This window comes from Gambusia affinis, linkage group LG20 (assembly GCF_019740435.1).
Source record: "Gambusia affinis linkage group LG20, SWU_Gaff_1.0, whole genome shotgun sequence".
NCBI classification, from domain to species: Eukaryota; Metazoa; Chordata; class Actinopteri; order Cyprinodontiformes; family Poeciliidae; genus Gambusia; species Gambusia affinis.
Genome location: NC_057887.1, coordinates 3,865,414 through 3,886,613, shown reverse-complemented (window position 1 = coordinate 3,886,613; position 21,200 = coordinate 3,865,414). Strand labels below are relative to the sequence as shown.

At 38.0% G+C, this 21,200-nt stretch overlaps 1 protein-coding gene across 7 annotated transcripts in view; it reads right to left on the bottom strand.

Moving 5' to 3' along the window:
* Positions 1 to 741: 741 nt before the first annotated feature.
* mapk8b (mitogen-activated protein kinase 8b) overlaps positions 742 to 21,200 on the bottom strand; it is a 76,186-nt gene continuing 55,727 nt past the window's right edge. For 4 of the 7 annotated variants that reach the window (XM_044102992.1, XM_044102991.1, XM_044102989.1 and 1 more), the window contains 11 exons: positions 19,547 to 19,727; positions 18,679 to 18,808; positions 17,951 to 18,009; positions 16,388 to 16,526; positions 15,714 to 15,879; positions 12,769 to 12,840; positions 10,988 to 11,170; positions 10,382 to 10,506; positions 7,971 to 8,034; positions 7,114 to 7,191; positions 742 to 5,961 (listed from right to left, as the gene is read on the bottom strand). In XM_044102992.1, the coding sequence (XP_043958927.1) occupies positions 5,792 to 5,961; positions 7,114 to 7,191; positions 7,971 to 8,034; positions 10,382 to 10,506; positions 10,988 to 11,170; positions 12,769 to 12,840; positions 15,714 to 15,879; positions 16,388 to 16,526; positions 17,951 to 18,009; positions 18,679 to 18,808; positions 19,547 to 19,668 (1,308 nt within the window). In that variant the 5' untranslated portion in view covers positions 19,669 to 19,727 and the 3' untranslated portion in view covers positions 742 to 5,791. Of the gene's footprint in view, positions 5,967 to 7,113; positions 7,192 to 7,970; positions 8,035 to 10,381; positions 10,507 to 10,987; positions 11,171 to 12,768; positions 12,841 to 14,727; positions 14,800 to 15,713; positions 15,880 to 16,387; positions 16,527 to 17,950; positions 18,010 to 18,678; positions 18,809 to 19,546; positions 19,728 to 21,200 lie in introns of all 7 variants that reach the window. The other 3 variants (XM_044102996.1, XM_044102990.1, XM_044102994.1) reach the window with 3 other exon arrangements.

The following is a 21,200-nucleotide window of genomic DNA, read 5'->3' as shown; positions in this document are numbered from 1 at the left end:
AATGGTGATGCTGGAAAGAACGGCAACATAGACATTAGAGAGCTGGTGGTATTACTGGTATGTGACCAAAACAGTTTAAGTCTCCGTAACGACAGAGAGAGAAAGAGTTCTTTTTCTGTAGCATGTCTCGTAATAGCAGGTAGCATTTACTAGCCCTTATGAGGACTTGACCTTTCCCTTACCTTATTATGAAGGTAAACATGGGTTCTATTCAGTCTTGGTCGTCGTCCCACTTGACCCTCCCGGAGTCGTAGCGCGGCAGATGGCGTGGTCGATCGGACTATGGGGATCAGCCAGTCATCTCCCGAAAGCGCACGCGACGTTAGCGCGACCCTGCGCAGAGTACGAAGCTCACGTGGGGTCTACTGGACTGCGCGAGGGTTGAAAGTGGTTTGGTGGACTGCAGACAAGTATAAGTTTAGGCAAGTTGCTATTTTGTTGCTAATGAAGATCCACACTCCTCTGGAATAACTGAATGCTATTTTCTCTCGGCTTTCTTCATTTCAACGGTAAGCGAGAAAAATATATTTGTATGCAATATTTACCCTTTCGGGACAAAGAAAGTCAGTGATAATTAACTCAAGAAGTGTAGACGAATCAAAAGCGTTTCAGCTACATGCATTTTTTGGAAGTTGTTAGAGACGCTTCTAATTATGGTGCCAACAATTATGAAAATAACATTGAAAAGCACCAAAAATGTTAGCTAAAAAAAAAGAAAAAAAAAAGACATGCAGTCACAAATCAAAGTGTATTTCTTTATTTGCAGTAGATGTTCTTTCCATTTATAAGAGGTGGCATCATGAGATCCCAGTGCATGTTTTCTTTTAGTGCACTTTTTTTTTCCATTGGTTGCAGTTGGGACGCACAGATCCAGGACTTCTTAAAACTAGTAGCATGGCTGGATTCACTGGCAAACATTACAAACCAGCACCATAGTATAACATAACAATTTCTTGTAGGTATTTACTCACTTTTTTTAAACTTTTTTTTTTTTTGCATCTTATACTAATACAGCCCACATCAAACAAAATCTATCAGACCAGGGTTATTTGATGAAACATCAGTCTCTCCATCAAACCCTGACAGAGGTTTTGGGTGGGTGTGACAGATTACGTAACATTATAACTATAAAACAAGTCACAAATAAAAATCAATCTTATTTGTAAAAAAAAAAAAAGAAAAAGAAAGAAAACATGAATTGACAGTACCAAACATTTTCTTTACCTTCAGGAGAATGCTAACAAATGCTAAACCTATACATACAACTAGCACAGTTTGCTGAAGGTATTGCACATTTAGTAAAAAAGAAAAAAAAGAAAACAATACAATAATTCTTTTACTTCTGGGTGAAGTATACATAATGTACAAAACTAGAAGTCTGCTTGAAACTGACAAATAGTACACTTTCAAATAAATAAATAATGGAATCTGTTATTCACACACCTTTGAAAGCTCATTCTGCAGGTGACAAAATATTACCAAGAACTGACAGAAATTCAGCGTGAGGTAGTTCATCAAAGTCGACTTAAATCAGAGTAGATTTGCTTAGAGAGATGAAGTAATACTACTAGAAAAACAACAATGTAAAAAAAAAAAAAAGATGGCATGGATATGTATATGACTCAAATTGATGCCCCTCAATGTTGGGCAAAACAAATATTAAGAGCACTTTAGACAATAAATCTTTTCCTGATCTGCTTTTTCCCCCCTCTTTGCTAATATTAGTACTGGATAAATGCCACTGTTGGCCTCCCTATTAAAATGACTTTTTTCCTTTACTGGAAGCTTATACTTTGTCAGTGTAAACTACAGCAATTGTTGCACTGAGTTTTATATTTGATGGATTTGGCTGCAAGGGCTTCAAAGTTACTTTGTAATCATTCTGATATTCTTTTAAAACGGGTTGCATCAAATAAACTCGCTACAAAAAGCAATCAAATGCTTAATATGTTAACTGTTCTTTCGTACACTAGCGCATGCTTGCTAGTAAGTCACTTTCAAATACGAGTGGCAATGCTAAAACATTTTTTTTTTTTTCCAACAGCTGCGCTACTCGGAATATGCTTTTTGGTTTTTCTATTATGTTTCAGGAAAACAAAAAGAAAACGAAATTTGCAACTAAAGATCTCCGCACCTTACAGCTTCTTATTACGTTAACAGCTACGCAATCTTTCAAAATAGCCAGTGTTTGACTTTTAACTACATTTTGTTAAAACGTAGAATCAAACTTGTTATATGTATGCATATATAGCAGTATAATTAACTTTTAAATGCGTTACTGTCAAATAAATTAAAAACAACGTCTAACTGCTAATGTACTGTTTGTGTAACTAATGTGGCTAACTCATAAAGCTAGTATTTGTCATACTAGCTTTATTAATTATATATATATACTTAATTTAATTAAGTATATTTGTCAAAAATACTTAATTATTTCCAAAAATTTAATGTTTCAAAGTTAGCTGACAAGCAAATTTATTTTACTAAAAAAACACAGTGGTACAGTAAGCACTGATGTTGCAAACATTAGCATAAATAAATAGTAATTGCTAATCCTGTTTGTTTTTGTTACAAAAAAATCAATCATTGTCTAATGTCATTCGTCTAAATAATAAAGAAATAAGTCATCTGTCAGTGTAGAAACTAGTACAGAATTATACCTCGCTTTGTTCCTAACCTTCCAGGAGTTTTGGAACTAGTGGAGAAGCTAACTTACTATTTAACGACATAATAAAATATTAAATGGGATTAATTATTGACATTAACATCAATACGTTTAGTATTGATGTTAAGTTAGTAACCGCTAATCCCATTTGTTTTGTTTGTCACCAAAAAATAGAATCATTGCCTATGATCAGTTATCCAAAAAATTATAAGTAATTTGCCAATATAACTAAATATGAAAAAAAAAAAAAAAGTTTTGTGGCTAGTTGATGTGGTAATTTTGTTAAGGTATTCGTTCCTTTCCTATTACCTATTTACATAATGGGATAAAATGAGATAAAATGCCATTAGTTACTGACATTAACACCAATATATTTAGCTGGTAACCGCTAACCGTTTTCTAGCATGCTTCGTTTCTAACTAATATTTATCGGTTGTCCTTATTTCTCTTGCTACGTTTTATTCATTCATAAAATTTGCTATCAAATTAGTAAATAGTAGTTATATTAGCTGCATTGCTATTGTCTGAACAAACCTAACCCATGATGAGTAAGAACCGCTAAGCTGTTAGTCAATAGTTTTTCACCTTAGTTCTCTGCTGCCTTTGCTCATGTGCTAATAACCTCACAACTGCTCACTTTGGCTAATGATAATCTAAAATAAACCAACTATTTTTAAGGTCAGTGAAAGTATGAGCAGTGGAATAAAGAAGCTAGCTTGTATTTTCCCTTCCCTCTTTATAAAAACGTTACAAATGATGGTTCGTAAACTAACTGTCTCAAAACATAATTCAAATGTTTAAAAAATAATAATAAATCACATATAAGTTATAGAATTTAGCAAGGCATTTAAAACTACTTAGCATCAGTGTTTTGTTTTTTTTACAGATTAACAAACATAATACGGATCTTAATTATCTGGTGTGTTTACGATAGAGTGTGTGTCAAGTTTTAATGATGCAACCCGATTTAGTAAGTTCAGCTGTGAGTCTGCCAGCTGTTCTGACACAGATATGGTCTCCAGTCGGGACTAACTCAGAACAGAAACTGGAGCAGACGGTTCCATCTGTGTTTACCCCGACGTTTCCCAGATGACGAGACGCCAAAACCGATCGCAACAGCGAGCTACAGCTTACACTACTACAGTGTGAAAATCATAATATCATTTGGCGGCTCGTCAACAAGCTAATCTGTTGCTTTCTTTATGCAAGTAGCCAATTTCACTGCAGGAACTCGATTGTAATAGTCGGGATAGGGAATTTAAAATGCTTAATCCAGTAATATACATTAATTTAGAACGTTAAGAAAATCTCTCTTTCAACTCAAACATCTGACAATAACAACCAAAAAGGAAATCCTAAAAGATGTGTTTTTTAACATATGTTCTGGTCGCTGTGAAACAGAGACTTCTTCTCACTTTGATGAAAGACCTCTGAAATTACTTAAACACTTGCTAAAGCTCCTCAGTTTCTTCGACGTTACGACGCTTTTCTTCTTTTAGACCTGCGAGGTGAACGCTCTTCGGTTTCCAGGACCCAAACTCAAAACAAGTAAAAAAATAGACATTTTGTGAGAACCACAACCCCACCACACACTTCTGTTGCTACGCATAACGAACACACAACCTTCCAGCAAAACGCAGGAATGAAGGACAAACGACAGGCACTTTACCTCTCCAGAATCAAAACACACTCAAAAGACGTTTATTGCATTCGTTAAGAATAGGTTGAGTCTGTTTGTTTGGCCGACACACACACACGCATAAAAAAAAGAAAAAAAAAATCAAAACAAAACAAAAATAAACTCCCTTTCTCATTTTCAATTTCACATGTAGTTGGAGCTGCATTTCCCCTCCGCTCCACGCAACCGAATCACTTTCCTCTCCATGACTTCAAACAGATGCACATCAACAAATCGGAATGTCACTGAAAAGTTTGTCTACTTTGACAACTCAATTCAAAAAGTTGGACTTTTGTATTATCAAGATTTGTGACAGTTAGAAATTAATTTTCTCCATTTATGGCTATTAAATTTGATGATTATGGTTTGCAGCTATTAAAAACCCAAAAATCATCAAAACAAACAGAATTCAATATTATGTATTGTTGATCTATACAGTAGCAGTTGAATTTTTTGTATGAATTAATAACATAACCTTTTTGACGACATTCAAATTCATTGAGGTGCATGTTCACCTGCTTTCCCTACTTTCCTGAAGCACATTCTAGTTTCACCACCGACGTCACAAACTTCACAGCACTTTACATTTTTAAAGAAACTCTCAAATCACAACGACGAATCCTTCCACAGAACTTTCCCACCCAACCGGGTCCACGCCGCTCGCTCAGACAAACCAGAAACTCCAAAATAAATCGAACCCACATCTTCCCCTTTCTGGGCTAAATGTGACAAAAGGAGACTCAACCAAATCTCAGCATTTTGTTGGGTTGTTTTTTTTTTCTCCAAATGGGAAGTGAAAAATCAGAAAATTATAAAGCATTCATAAAAAGTGAAAGTTTACAATGTAGGAAGTAGTAGTGACTCGTTGTGAGCAACCTGTTTTTTTCTTTTCTTTTTTACAAAGAAATCAAAATTAGTTTCAAATAAATGGATATGTCATCTGCAGCCAAAAAAAAATAAAAATAAATCAAGATTCAGAATGTTTTAGACTAAATCAAATAAGGGAAGATCAAAGAAGAGTCTGGAAATTAAATAAGGTTTCAAAGGCTCACCGAAAGTCTGTACTGAAGACGAAACTGACAGCTACCGTCGAATCTGTACAAACGTGATCTACGATGATATGGCCAGTTGCAAAAAGCAGTAAGAAAAAAAATATGTCAACTGTTGAAAGATCTTTTGAAAAAAAAAAAAAAAAAGATCATTTTAGAAATCTTACTGTCAAAAACATTACCATTTTCTAAAAAAAAAAAACAATAAATTATAGACAAAAAAATTTAGATTTTAAAACAGAAACAAAAGACTACGAATGATTATTTGAAAAAGGAAAACAGGATGAAGATCTGTTGTTTCAGACATTTTACTTAAACAGCTATCTGACTAATACGCTAAACTACTGGAGACGAGCACAGAGGGGAGGAGGGTACTGTGGGTGAGGGGAGGTGTGATAGTCATCTGCAGCAGCCCACAGGGCCTGCGGAGCCCGGGGGGGCCGCGGGGGCCGCGGGGCCGGGGGCCGTCTCCAGGCTGCTGTCCGTGTCGGTCAGGGTGGGGTCAGAGGACGAGGACGTGGAGGGATGGTGCTGGTGCTGCTGCTGAGGGCTGCTGCTCACTGCTGCACCTGTACTATGAGGAACAGGAAAAGGTCAGAGGTCAGAGGGGGTCAGGGGGCTGTGGGCAAACCTGAGGCTGCAGATGGGAATTATTTCAGGTATGAAGTTTCAATGGAAGAGAATAAATCTATGAAGGTGGTATTTTATATTAAGAGATAAATAGCTGAATAAACAGATCTAACTAATTCTAATTATGGCTTCACTGATTGACGTTTTCTGGCCGATCAATAATCTTTAAACTACCCAACGAGCTGCCGATTTTATTAGATTGAAAAGTTGCTAAATATTATAATAGTCAGCCGGCCGATTTATTGGCACAACCATAATTCTAATAATCATTCATTAAAATGGATTCCCAATTATGTTTCATCTGATTTCTAATGGTCAGCTTTTAAAGATTTGTCAAATAAAAGGCTAATTAATGATTAAATGAACTATTTGTCCCCATTGTCTGACATTAGATGCAAAAAACAGTTAACAGTAAATACAAAACTCAACTAATGATAAAATGCTGCTTGTTTTATGCTAAATATCTTAGGTGACAGGGTTTTTTTTTTTTTTCTTGTAGTTTTCTTACAGATGAAAGTTAACAAATGCAGAATCTACGGTGGCCCAGAGTGGTCAACAGAATGCAAAAGAAACAAGTTATGCTAGAAAGTTTAACAAAACCTCAGTTTTAGCATAACTTGTATTTCAGCTTTTGCATTTTGTTGACCCTTCTAGGCCACCTTAACAAACTTGGACTTTTGGTTATGGACTGTTATTAAATAATTAGTAGTTTAAACAAACTGCAATCAGACATTTCTCATTAGATAATCAACTAGTAATCAGCTCCACATGAGTTACTGTCAAAACAAGGAAACTTTGATGCTCAAAGCAAAGCTTTATCCTAACACACTCGTCACCCAACAGGCATAATTACATTAAAAGCTTTAGTACTTTCCAGACATAAAAAATGGTTGAGCTGGTTGAGAGGTTAGCGACATTAAAGAAGGGCAACAAAAGTCAGGAACATGGATATTTGTACACTGCTCAAACTTGATGGATATGGGAAGCTGATTGCAGGAGTACTATTTGAAAATGAAAGATTATAGGAATAAAGGTTTGAATAAAAAAAAAGAAAATGCAACGTTGCTCAAACACAATAACACTCCACCAACCTATAGATGCAGGCTGTCCCCTGATGACACCGTTCTTCGTCCTTTCCTCCCAGTCCAGCACTTCTTTATATATCAACTCTGCACAAATGGAACAAAACAAGCTTCTGCATTCAGCTTCTCTTTGGTTCATTCAGCTCAAAATGTAACAGAGGGAGAAAAGAAACTGTCAGAGTTTGGTGATCTAGATGTAGTCTCTCTGTGCATCACGGTTATGCAAATACTTTGGTTACTTTGAAAATAAACTTTTAGGGATTTACTGTAGGAAAAAAAGATAATCTGTTTGTAAAATGACAGACGTGACATTTTTAAGGAACATTTTGAAACATGCTGAGAAAAACAAAACAAAACTAGTACAGAAATAGATAAAAAAAAAAAAAAAAGAAACATGTTGCATGTGATTGTTTTTATATTCTAAGCTGTCTGAATTTGCTTGATAAATCTACAACACTTTTAAAATTCTTTTTTTTTTTTTCCACAGATTTTTCCACATGATACAAAATGAAATAGAAAAAGTGGAAATATTTGTAGAGTCTAGTGAGGAGCGTCCACCAATCTGTTGTCCAAGCAGAAAAACCCCAGACCCGGATTTAAACTCTTGACCTTCTTGCTGCTAGGCAACAGTAACTATCCACCACGCAGCCACCAGGGGCATTTATTAAATAAATGACAGTCATGTTGGTGCAGAGTACTGAGAGTGTAAATTGATATTTACTAAATGTGCCACAACAGCATTCTCCAGGTTGGTTTAGTCTAAAATGATTCAGAAAATGCACTAGGAAACGTTAGATTTCTGGGTTAGATGAAGTGAAGAGTTTCTGTTCACGGGGTGTGGAAAAAAAAGACGAGAGCTTCTTTACCTTTCCACTCCTCCACTGTGTGCTCCCGCTCGTCCAGCTGCTTGTCTGTGATGGCGGGCGGCGGCTTTAAAACAAAGCAGAGACACAGACACGCGGTCGGACGCTTTAGTCTGCCTGTTGAATGTTTCTCCTCAACAACGAGCAACAGGAAGCAGAAACACTCATTGTTAAATGACCGGGCAGTTCAGAGTGAGTGAACAATCCCTCGAGGCAGACAGCCTGGATGTCTGCAGTGTGCGCGTCACTGGTTTCTAATCCTAATCCACACCTTGAATTTTCATGGTTTGTGGATGTTTCTATTTTATAATATTGGATTGGGTGGATGAAATGTCCAAAACTTTGAATATTGTGTTATGGCCCTAACTTTGCTTTAAAGTGTTCAACATCTTCATCATTGATGGTTTTCTTAGGGTGTTTTCACACCAGACAGTATCTTGGTAGACTCTGTTTGACTGGAGACCAAAGATGCAACATTTGTGATATTGTTGAATCAAACACTTTACCTCCTCACCTGTGGTGGCGCTACACCAAAAAACACAGACGGAAACGACATGAAAGCCTCTTAAGAAGCGCAACGTCCTTCTTCACAAAATAGAAACAAAAATGGAGTGCCGTCAGGATTTGTCTTTTGTCTTTGGCAAAACACTGAGTCATTTCTCTTGTTAGCGCTACACTTGTGCATTTGTTTTGGTGTATTTACCCAGGATGCCCTGCACAATACTCAACTTCCTGCTTTTGGAGCGGTCTCTGGTCTACCTGGTGTTCACAAATGAATTCAAACTGTACCAGAGTTCATGTCAACTGAGCCCAGTCACAGGATTTTAGGCAAAACAGAGACCGCTTCAAAAGCAAGGAGCTGACTACAGCACAGGGCATTCTGGGTAATTACAACCAAAACAAACAAGTGTCTAGAGCTAGCAGGAGAAATAAGATTGTGGTCTTTTATCAAAGACAAAAGAGAAATCCTACAACAGCTGGAATCTGACGGCACTCTTACTTTCTTTCCCTTTTGTGAAGAAGGTAGTTGTGTTTTGTGTCTTCTTCAGAGGTTTGTGTGTTTCCTTCAGTAGTTGTTTGTTTACTTAAACAATGTGATTAAAACATAGAAAAAGTCAAGGGGATGTGAATAAATTTCCAGAGGCCTGTAAATATTTAGGGTAAAATAAAAAACCTACAATATTATGTATTCAAAACAAGTAAGTCTCAGTTTTCATATTATGCTTTGTACACATTGTTGATCTTTCTTTTTTTTTTTGCCTTAATGGATTCACACATTCATCCAACCCAGTTACCTCTCAACCACAAGTTAAAGTTTGTTTGTACAGAACAGAAACGACCCGTCTTCTCCATCCAGAGACGGCCTCAGAGCTGATGTGATAATGAGGCGCCGCACCACAGTGTGTGTAGAAACGCACTTGTCAAATCTGAATGTTCAGCGTTCGTGACACAGAGGAGACAAATGAAAGCAGCAATTTGCTCCATATGCCAATCTGCCTGATTACCACCATAAATCATGATGTGTCGGATGAGTCATTGTGTTTCTGAAGAAAGTTCTCATGTTTATCTCTGAATTCAAAGGCTGAACTTTGCAGCACAAATGTCTATTTTTAGTCAAGACTGTAGAACTAAAGTCTACAGGGTTTCTGTAGGATTCACCAGTGCAAATTTAAGACCATTATGAATTAAATTTAAGTGTATCAAGACTTGTAACATAGTGGTTATATTACAGGCTGGTATGTACCGTTCCTTTAAATCTCTTTCTTTACTTGTTATCATAGCTGCATATGTGGCTCTATTCTGTATCAGCCACCAACGGAGCAAACTTGACATTTCTGTGGTTTGTTTGTGGCTCTTGGCAGTATTTTTATGCTTGTCACACTGCATACGGCTTTCTATAGTCTGAATAAACGTAGCATCATATAGGTTGGCAACAAAAGTGATACAATGGTGAATAAAATTAACCCCGTCCAGCTAAATGCAGATAAATTGGCACTAGGACAGACGCAAAAAAAAGCAAGCTAGCTAGTTACCGTTAGCCTCGACTGCCTCGAGTAACATGGACACAATAAAGTTGTCTGATCTACATAGACATCAACAGTCCTGCCATTGCAAAATGTAAGATTTGTGATTAACGTATTTAAGGCCAACTTACCTTTTTATTAATCAATTTCAGACATTTTAAGACTCTTTATGTTTTAAGTATCATTAATGTGGGAAACTACAGAAAGAGCTTCTCCAACGATACTTTTAAAGTACGTATTGAGAGTTACATCTAATTAGCCCAAAGATTTAAATATGATGATTGTATTTTCTAAATAAGCACAAATAAAGTAGGTTCTGTGGCTTTGAGAGATAAGTCCATCGTGACCCGTTGCTTCTAACATATCTTAGGTTTGAGCTGAAGTACTTACTGCCTCCACTTCAGTCGGATCGTACCACACATTAATGTAAGGGTGCTGGAGAGCCTCGTCCACAGAGATCCGCTTGGAAGCGTCTATTACCAGCATTTTGGATAGAAGGTCCCTGGCTTGGCTCGCTGGGAGGAACGAGAAAATGGAAAAAATAAATAAATCAGGTTAGATTTCTAATCTGTTCCAGCTGAGTGGGTTTGTCATTTGGAAGTGTGATTCATTTCCAGCTGGAACCGGATGTCGGAGGTGGTGGGAGACGAAGCAGGGAGTGACAGCTGACAAATAGGAAACAGCTTCAAAAAAAATGAGCAAAAAAGGGAAAAGGCTTATTTCAGACAATTTTGAAGGAGTACAAGAGTTTTTAAGTAGCTGGAATTAAACAGTTGCAATGTAGTTTAAAGTTCCTCTAGGTCAGATTCCAATCTCTGCTCGATCAAGTAGCTTATAGGTGTAGCAGCCATTTCTAAAGTAGTTACCTTTACCCGACAGGTTAGAAATGTCTTGGAAAAAGAAAAACACCCGAAAACATTTTTTGTAGGTTCATGTAAACCTTCACACCAGCCTTTTAACAGATTGGGAACCAAAGGAAGACCAACTGGCGCTCACCTTTCAACTTGTTGTGTTCAGAGTCAGCAGGGAACAGGACGTCAGGGAAGAGCTTCTCAAAGCTGTAGCCGGCGTAACGCGGCCGGTTCTCCACGTAGGTCCTCACCGACTGGTTGAGCTTCATGAGGAACTCCTGAGACGGCGTCCCCAGCTGCTCGATCACCTTGTTCCACTGGTCAATATCTTGTGTGAATGATATTAAGAAAACTACAGGGATGGATGTGCAAACGTTCCAATCATGGCCTTAGATGAAGAGGAAAATACATTTTTCTGAAGACGGATGTTTTCCAGTCAGCCTCACTGAGAGGATCTACTTACCAACACTGGCTTCTTTACATTGCAAGGATTTCTAATGACAGCTACCGATTGTTTTACATGTCAGCTGAAGTTTGAGTTGCTCACCTTTAACAAACCCAGAGGCTGAAATATAAGAATTTGGTTTTCTTTGTAAAGAGAAAAAAAACAAAACACACCACATAAATACAGATGGAACACACAACAACTAAATGTTTGTTGACATCTTTGTTCCACCTTTACAATAAACACAGAGGATAGGACTGTATGTATAAAGCTGACTGAAGATAACAGTTGGCTTTTTTGTGGTCAAAAATTATATATAAAAGCTCTCAAAATGATTATTTTTCCAAATCATATTTTTTTCTTAAACTTAGTTTGTTTTATGATTCACATATGAACATAACTTGAAGAATTAGCAGCGTATTAGCCTAAACATATAAAAAGTCTCAACACAACTGGTAAATATCATTTATTAACTTTTTCAACCTACAAAATCAAAGGCCTAAATTAATGTGATTGCATAAATGTGTACATCCTTAAGATTTAATTTAAAAATATATATACTTTTTTTTTTTACATATTTGTTGAAACTGTCATTATGTCTTGACAGTATAATTAGATAATGATCTCATTATTATTATTATCTCAGTATTTAGCACTGGATTGGACGTTTTCAGTGCTAACAAGAAACAACCAATCAGAGCCAGGAGGCGGGTCTTAGCGCTGTGAATCACTCTTCATGTGGCGCTGCTCGTCTCGCCCTCCCCCCTTGGTTAATTCCAGTTAAAGTCACTGTTATAGGAGCGTGTGCACACTTCTGCAGTCATTTATTTATTTAGTTAGTTTTTTTGCTGAATATTTTGGTTTGTTTTCTACTGAAGTGTCCAAGTTTTACGTCACAATAAAGGCTGATAAAGTTCTGAAATCATTGATTGTGGCCAAATTTCTATTTTCAACATGACAAAAACCTGGTATGAGATGGAGGAGGCGGTAAACTTTTAAAATCCACTGTGACTTTGAGCCAGCTAACACTTCTAAGTCAGCTTACATCCTCTTATAAAAGCCGTGTAACTTGAAGAATAATGAGAACATGTGAGCAATTTTTATGGCAAAAATGTCATAGCAGAAAATCATCCGATGCTGTAAAGTTTCTTTAAACCTGGATATCTTTTTTCAGAGTACATAAAATTAGTTTATTGAAAAACTAAAATGGACTATTTTTGAATTTTTTACGTTGGAAAGTTATGCTGAAACACCTGTAAATGTTGGTAATCCGAACAGGAGGAGACGTCTCTCCAACCTCAACACAGCATTGAAAGTTGCTGAACTTTATCTAAAGCTCATTTAATGTGGAGAAAACTTGAAGGTCTAGTTTTGTGTGCAAAGATGACTGACAAACACAGAGACCGAAATATTCAGATTACAGTGAGGTGGAGGGGTGGGAGGCAGGGGAGCAGTTGGATGGAGGTTTAACTTAAGGATACGATCAGTGCCTGGAAACAACACACTACCTCGGACCATTTCAGCCATGATGCATCCAACAGACCAGACATCAACTAAAAAATGAAATGACAACCACCAAATTAGCATGCAAACCAAAAAAAGAAAGCAAACAGGACAACAATAAAAACAAAATAGGGGGGGAGAGGGAGGGATCAAAAGTAAAACTCATGATGGACATGAAGTGGCGTGACAACGGGATGATTTCATGCGGTTCAGTAAACTCTGGTAGAGGTCAGGGTCCCACAAAGCTTTATCTACTGAAACAGATTAATAGCATGTTTTAAAGGGGGTTCTTGTTAGAGGGACACCGATTGTAGTTCTCTGACCGATCACTGATTTAAAAAAATAAATAAATAAAAAAAGATTTGCCGATGCCAAAGATCTTTCTTGTCTGACAAGTTGCTAAATATAATCAACAAAGCTGCCATCATGGAAACAGTGTGGGTAACTATAGCTACGTTCACACAGCAAATCTTGATGCCCAGTTAGGATTTTTTTTTTTTATAGTTGAAATTGCTCCTTTTTTTTTTGGAGTGGTCAGACTACTAATTAAATGCGGCAGCAGTCACTTTATTTGTGAATAGTTTAGAAACCTAAAGCGACCCCATAGATGCCATACAGCGGCGCACTGCTTATGGAAATAATAATGGATACATCCGACTATGGGTCAGTTCTAACGTTTATTCAGCAATATCAGCCAACAGCATCGTCACAAGCTCAACAGCATAAAGGGAGATATTAAAAATGAAGAATAACTAATAGCAATGACCATTTGTGGAGCGTCGACTACAGCTTCTTCTCTAGATACGTAGTCGGGACTAAGAGCGGTGGGACTATGATGTGATGCACGTCTGCAAACGTCTTTTATAGTTCATCACTGTAATTTGCAGCCACTGTTTACGTCTTCTGGTGCAGAATTACATCTCGCGTTGTTTCACGTCAATGACTTAAAAGTCGGATAAAATGCAACATGACCATTCAGACTGCAGACGCTTTGCAGTAATAAATGTTGGATACGTCTCTGAATTAATACCAGATATGGAAGTGGCCCAAATCTGACTTTTGTGTGTGTGTGTGTGTGTGTGTGTGTGTGTGTGTGTGTGTGTGTAGAAGGAGACTGTCCCCTTTCACAGCAGGATGAAAGGGGACACTGGCCAATTTTCAGACCATTGCGATGCTAGCACATGCTAGCATCGGCTGATCTTGATCTACGTTAAAAATCAGAATTGTGCATCAAAACCTGCTGTGTGAACGTAGTCGGTCATAGCTGACTTAGCAAGTTTGTCTCTATATTTAGCACACAAAAATCTCACATTAAAGAAAAAAACGTCTGTCAGCCTGTAAACTGCCATCAGTGCATCCCTAGCCGAAGCCCTTTATTATTATTGCTGATTTATCGATGCACCCAAATTTGTGTTTTTGAATTTGACTCCTTTTTAAGAAGTCAAATTTAAGGGATTGTTTTGATGTTGAACAATCCCTTAAATGTGGGACTCTGACTCTGGTTTCTGTGCATCAATGCAGCTTCTATATGATCACTGCACCCCACAACAGATATTTACAATTTTATTTCATGCAAACATAACCAAAAAAAGAGACATCTCTTTACTGATGGAGCTACAAATAACAACAGCAGCAGGAGGATGAATAAGGCTAATTTATGATATTTTGACTTCTCCTCTGTTGAAAAGCAAACTATTAAAATTCCATTCGGGTCTTTCATGTGACAGTCACGGCGCCGCTAGCGACAATGTTGCTGCTCGAGCGGATAGAGTCGTCAGTGTATCCGTAGAGACAGCAGGTGGGTGGCAGCAAGTCACAGCGCCAGAGGGACGGGGCAAAAATTCAAAGAAATTGAATTTTAATAGTTGCATTTGACAGGAGAAAAAGTGAACATGAAAGACTTGGTGCAAATGTTCTGTCAAGCAGCTCAAGGATACAATCCCTTCCAGGGAAAAGGATTTTGTGGCGAACCATTTCTGCCATAATGCAGCCCACAGCCCATATATCCACTACATGAGCGCAGCGTTGGAGGAGGGAGAAAAGAAGGGGAGCCACAGATGCAACAGGTCAGCAGGAAGAATTAGGGCCAGCGTTTCACTGTTCAACACCTCAAAAATACTGCAAGATTATCAAGCTGTAATCACCTAAAACTCACCTAGTGGTTATTATTATGCACTGCTCACTGGCTACCATATCTGTGGACTATGGTGCTTTCAGGAAGACGCCATTTTGATTAGGAGGGGGAAATGGAAACCTGTCATTCCTGCCAGACTGTTACACTTGCCTCACAGATAAACACTGCAAACTAATTCTGGCTCTGATTTTAGTGGAGCAGTTTCTGTCTGGCAAAAAAGATAAGTATTCATGTCACTTCAACTTTTCGTATCCAGGTCACAGATTTTTCGATTTCTATTTGTTAAAAGATTCTGAAAACCATGAATCCTTTTCCTCCACTTTCTGTTGGTCTAACAAAACACAAACACAACTAGAAGGTTGTGTTTGGGATCTCTATCCAGGTCGGAAGGAGAAGGAGAAGCTGCCGAGTCATGCACAGGAGCCTGTTTCTCATACTGGCAGCTTTTAGCCAGGCCTTATTAAGCTCAAAACCAGAAACTTTTAAATAAAACATCAAACACATGCTGAAGCACTGCTGCCACCACCGGAGTCTTCACACAGGACGTTCACCCCACAAAGCAAGGATGCCCCACATGCCAACTTCCCCTCTGAGTGTAACCTTTACCGAATCTGTGTGTGTGTGTGTGTGTGTGTGTGTGTGTGTGTGTGTGTGTGTGTGTGTGTGTGTTTGTTTGGGAAGTGCTGGTGAAACACCTCAGCAGGAGGGAGAAGGCGGTGGGATTAGGGACAAGCAGCGGCCCAGACGGCAGTCCCTGATTGGCCATTCCTCGCCTTCTCCATCACTCACCGTTGGCCTGGTAACCCATGCCCAGGATGACCTCAGGGGCACGGTAGTAACGGGTCACTACGTAGGGCGTCATGAGGAGGCCGGTGGCAGCGGTCCTGGCCAGGCCGAAGTCCAGGATCTTCAGTGTGCAGTCAGACTTTACTACAATGTTGCTGGGCTTCAGGTCCTGCACCGAAAACACAAAAACATAACAGACCGTTAAAAACTGATCGAGCTGACAGAGTTTGGTTCATTACAGGAAATGAAATATTCTGTTTTGGTTTGAGTCACTTGAGAGTTCCTACATGTTTATTACAGAAATGAGTACATTTTCAGTCTGAAAATGACAGAAAATTAACATTTTTAAACTATTAATCAAAAAGTTTAATTTGTACTAAGGTCAAGATTTGAATACAGAATGTGCAAAAAAACAAAAAAACATTTTAAAAAACAGACAGACGGATAGATGGATAATAAATAGATAGCAACACAGATCAGAAAAATAGCGCACGATAGCGACACGTGGTAACGGATAGAGACAGACAGCGATGGATAGTGAAGAATAGCAACAGATAACGATGAATGCAGATGCATCGTAATGGATAGAGAAAAATAATGATGGATGGTGACATATAGTAACAGCTAGTGGTGGACAGCGGCGGCTGTCCAACAGACGGGGTGTCAGCAGGACCCACCCTGTGTATGATGCCTGCAGCATGGAGGTGTTTAATCCCACACAGCATCTGGTAGAGCAGGTAGGACAGCCTCTCGTGGTCCAGCTCCATCTGAATCACTTGACACAGGTTGGCGTCCATCAGCTCCATCACTAGATACCTGCAGAGAAACGCCTGTTACCACGGCTCCTCACAAAAGGAGGCACTGCAGCATAACCTCCCCATGTTGGCCTAAACCAGGCTGTGCTACAGGAGCTCGTCCTGCGTTGATGCCGCTCTGCAGCTGGAAATACCATTGTCTAAAAATGGAGAACAAATGCCAGCTCCATGCGCGTTTTCACAAATTTCAACAACATGCAGTCACGGCTCCAGTGATGCACGCGTGTGTTCATGTAAACAAACAACAACCTAAATGGAGTGTCCATCCTCCATCGCTGGCTGAGTCTGGAAGCCCTCCAGCAGTGATTTGTCCACTTTCCTTTTTAGCTCCAATCAGGCAGACGGAGCCGCATAGAGCACCATACCATTTCTATTACACACACACACATTCTTCTTGTTGCATTAATCATGGGAGCGCTCATCATACTTCATAAAACAATAATCATTTCCAATTTATGTAATCTGATGTGACCTACTGAAATGCATCACTGAGATATACTCCATTTTTAGGAAATTTAAAAACTTACTACAGGCACATTTTTGTTGAGGCAAACCCAGTTTAACACTATAAACTTCAAAGCAGGAAAATTAATATTTTGTTTTTTTTACAACCATTCTAATGCCAATTCCTTCAATTACATTCTAATATATCATAGATAAAACAATCCAGACTGAAAGGAAATGTGACCGGAACCAGTTTCCATAAAACAAAGACTTTCATGAGTTATGTCAGAATATTTCACAACGATCATAAACCAAACATCCACAACTACCAGAGAATCAGTAAAAATGGACATCATTTTCAGGTTTGTCTGCGCTCTAAACTGGACTGGTTCTTTATCCAAACTTTGTTAATGCTACGTGTTGCCTTGAAATCTGGAGGGAGATTGCATTATTATACAATGTAGGGCTGAAACGATTGATTGTGTTGAATGTATTAATTGTGATTAATCGGTTATTGAAACAGCCATCCAGTCAATAACAGTAATTGATTGATGATATACAAACTCAAAAATATGGCTATTTGCTCAATAAACTGACAAAAATACATAAACATTTTGCATTTAAGATGAAAAAAACACACCTGTGTTAATATATTTTACTCAAAACTCCTCTAATGGCAAAGATTTACCATCACCTGATTCAAACCCACTAAAGAAAAGCTGTGTTATTCCATCTTAGGCAATAAAATGCTTATTCAAAAGAAGGAACTGAATTGTCTTGTTTGCATCTGTCGATGTATTTCTAATAACATTTAAGATGAAAAATCTGCAGAATGTGCCAAAAGGTTTTATCCCGTTTATCGATTCATCTTCTGAACAATTGAGCAAATAATGGATAGTTAAAATAACGGTTATCTGCAGCCAATAACCAATAACCAACCAATAACTTAAACTTCACAACCAGAGAAACATCAACACTCACACATCTTGGAACTCCTCCAGCGTCTTCTGAGGCGTGAATACGTTCAACAGGCCGATGATCTGGGGAAATAAAACAGAAAAAAAACAACCTTCAAAATGCAGGACTTGTAATAATCTCTGCAGACCCCACACATTCTAGACACAAGCCGTTTAGATTTTAACCTTGGGAGAGCTATTTGTTAAAAGCATCCATCACAGAGACAGCAGTGAACACTGAAACTAAACAGGCTTCAATGCATGACCAACATTTACATCAGGAATATGGCTCTTCATAAACATACATGTTCTGTTCCTTTAGTTTCACGTAAAGCTGGAAACCAAAGTCTGATTCCTTTTTTTTTTAAAACAATATCTTGTAAACAGGAGAACTGGAAACCAGTGGTTGTGGATTCATGTACAATGGGAATGCTGGTGAGCCGGCAGCTTCCTCATTTACTCTCCGTCTCTCTGAACACGGCCGCATATCAGTAGATGATGTTTTTGTAATGAAGACAGATACAGCCCAATTAGAGGGATGCACAGTGACGGCTAACATTTTCCAGAGATTCCCTCAGGGTCGGCTTCGCTCCGTCTGAACATCTCGTCCTCTCTACTGATTCTGACTCGTTTGTCACTCTGGACGCTGTGCTGGCTCAAACATATATTTGTTTGTTTAATGTCAGCTTTAATTGTGTGATGGCTGGAGCCAAACATAGGGGGAGATTAGAACGGTAGAAGAGGAGCTCTTACGTTCTTGTGGTTGACACATTTCATGAGCACCAGCTCCCTGTAGGCCCGCTTGGCGTGGGTTTGGTTCTGGAAGGGCCGGCTCAGCTTCTTGATGGCAACGTTCCTCTCCAAGTTGTGGTCATACGCTGAACTGAGGAGACAGAAATAAAAGAGAGGAAGACGCAGTTAGCAATGATGCATCTGGGAAAAATTTTATCTACAGTTTTTCACATTTATTTCTTACATACGTTACGATTTATTTTGCAAGAGAATAAAGAAAATCCCAAGAACAAAGGAAAAGGTTTTCTCTTTCTTCCCCTATGTTTAGATATTTAATCTGTTTAGCTTTAATTTGTGTTTTTGTTTGTTTTTTGTCTGAAAAGTGACTAAATATGATCTCCCAAAATGAAGAAAATCCACTGGCCTATTTTTCGGAGCACTCTTATCAAAAACACGTCTTCCCTCACATCTTCAGCTGGATGCTGAAAACACCTCTACTATGTATATAGAAAATGGCGTCACGATAGGAAAAAAACCTGTTGCTAGTTATAATTTTTTTTTTTCACATTACCATCTGCCAAACTTCACTAAAATGTTCAATGAATATAAACGAACTGACCCACATCTATAATGTCTAATAGTTCTGTCCTTTGCTCTCAAAACAAACATTAAGAAGGAAGGAACGAGGCGACGGCCGGCATGGAGTCACATTAGCACTTCTTTGCAGCTTGTGTGCCGTTTATGTATCAATAACAAACAACAGTAAATATTCAATTCACTAGAGCAAAAGGTAGAACATAAGAGTTAATATTTGTTAAAAACACTGAAATATCATCAAACGGCACTTGTTTATTTTTTGTGTGTGTGTCCGTCAGAAACCCAGACTTACCAGACAATTCCCTGTGCTCCGGATCCAATAGGTCTGAGGTTCTGGTAGCGCTTCAGGACCGTAAAAGTTGAATCACCCACGTCTATGCTGTAATACTCCTTTTCACGCTTGTTCCGGTTCATGATGAAACCTTGGTAGAACTCTGAGGCTGGGCATCCAAGAAGGGCAGGCCTCTCAAGATCTGCAGTGGAGACAGAGCATACGCTTAGGTCCAATAAAAACTCATTTTAAATAAAGATAAGACTTTGTTAGAGGTGAAATTAGTTTCTGGTCTTAAATATATATATTTTAAAACTAACAAATAAATAACATCATGTAACTGTCAGTAAACACACCCTGAAACATAGAAACACGCCACAGAGATCGCATGGATCCATTTATTGGGGATTTCTTGCTTGATTATTGAGCTTTTGTTGTTGTTGTTGTTTTAACTCTACCTGTGAAATTCCACTCAGTGTTTTTTAGAGTTTTCAGGCTTTGTTGACTGTCAACAGGCAGAAAAATAGAAAACCATAAACTATACACAGAACCAGCTCAGCCACCCAGGTCCCAGTTCAGCAGAATGATATACAGGTCTGACAGTACCTCACAAAGCAAAAGCATCTTTAACACCGGGTTTCTGTAAGTTGGACTTAACTCAAGATTAAAAAAAAAAAAAAACCTTAGGATTTAAACAAAATCAAGTTTTCACACAACTTGTGTCAAAGCGTAACACACAGAAAAAACTTAACTAGTCCGTTTCATGCATCGTCAGCATGTTTGGCACGTATATAATAAGTTACATCAGGATTAATGATCACAATTGATGTGACAAGGATGGACAACAAACATTTTGATCGACTGATTTTTTTTTTTTTTTTTTACAGATTTATAACTTAGAAAAATTCAAGGTATCAATATTTGTCTCTCATACCTTCCTCCAGATATTTTTATTCCACCTGTTATTTTCAACGACTCCCTTCGCAAATATTTTATTGATCAAATATTTTATTGATCAAATATTTTATTGATCAAATATTAAATGTTAGTAAGTCTCCACAAATACACACAGCATTAGAATCTGTTTCCATAGAAATATTTGACTTAAAACCAAAGTGAGATCTTGCTCTTGCTACAACAGCTGCATTTCCATTGACCATATAATTGCGCAAATTAGAAGTTCTAGAATAAATTCGCTTAAAGAAAGCGCCCCAATTTTGGGGGAAAAACAAAACAAAATTCATTTTTTAGTAAAAAAGTCTGATGAGGTGGCATCAAAATTCATCCATTTCACAAAACTGTATTGGAAACATTTTGTTCACATCACACGAGTCACATGATCAACAGTCTGATGTTATTACTGGCAGAAAATAAGAAGACGCAGGAAGTGGCAGGAGGATGGTGGTGTGGCGTGATTTTTAATGAATCATCATACAAGCAAACTTATTCATGTGTGATTTTAATTGCATTTCTTATTTAATGGAAAAGCTGCCATTGCAAAATTGTGTTTTTCTAACATTAGTTTTCTAACATTAGTGGAATATATTTACAAAGTTTGTGCACCTTTCTAATGGAAATGCAGCAACTGTTTTCACTTTATACTAAATGCGAGGCTCATATAAGCATGGTACTCTGTTTTGATATGACTTATTGATTTTTTTAAAAATCTATGCAT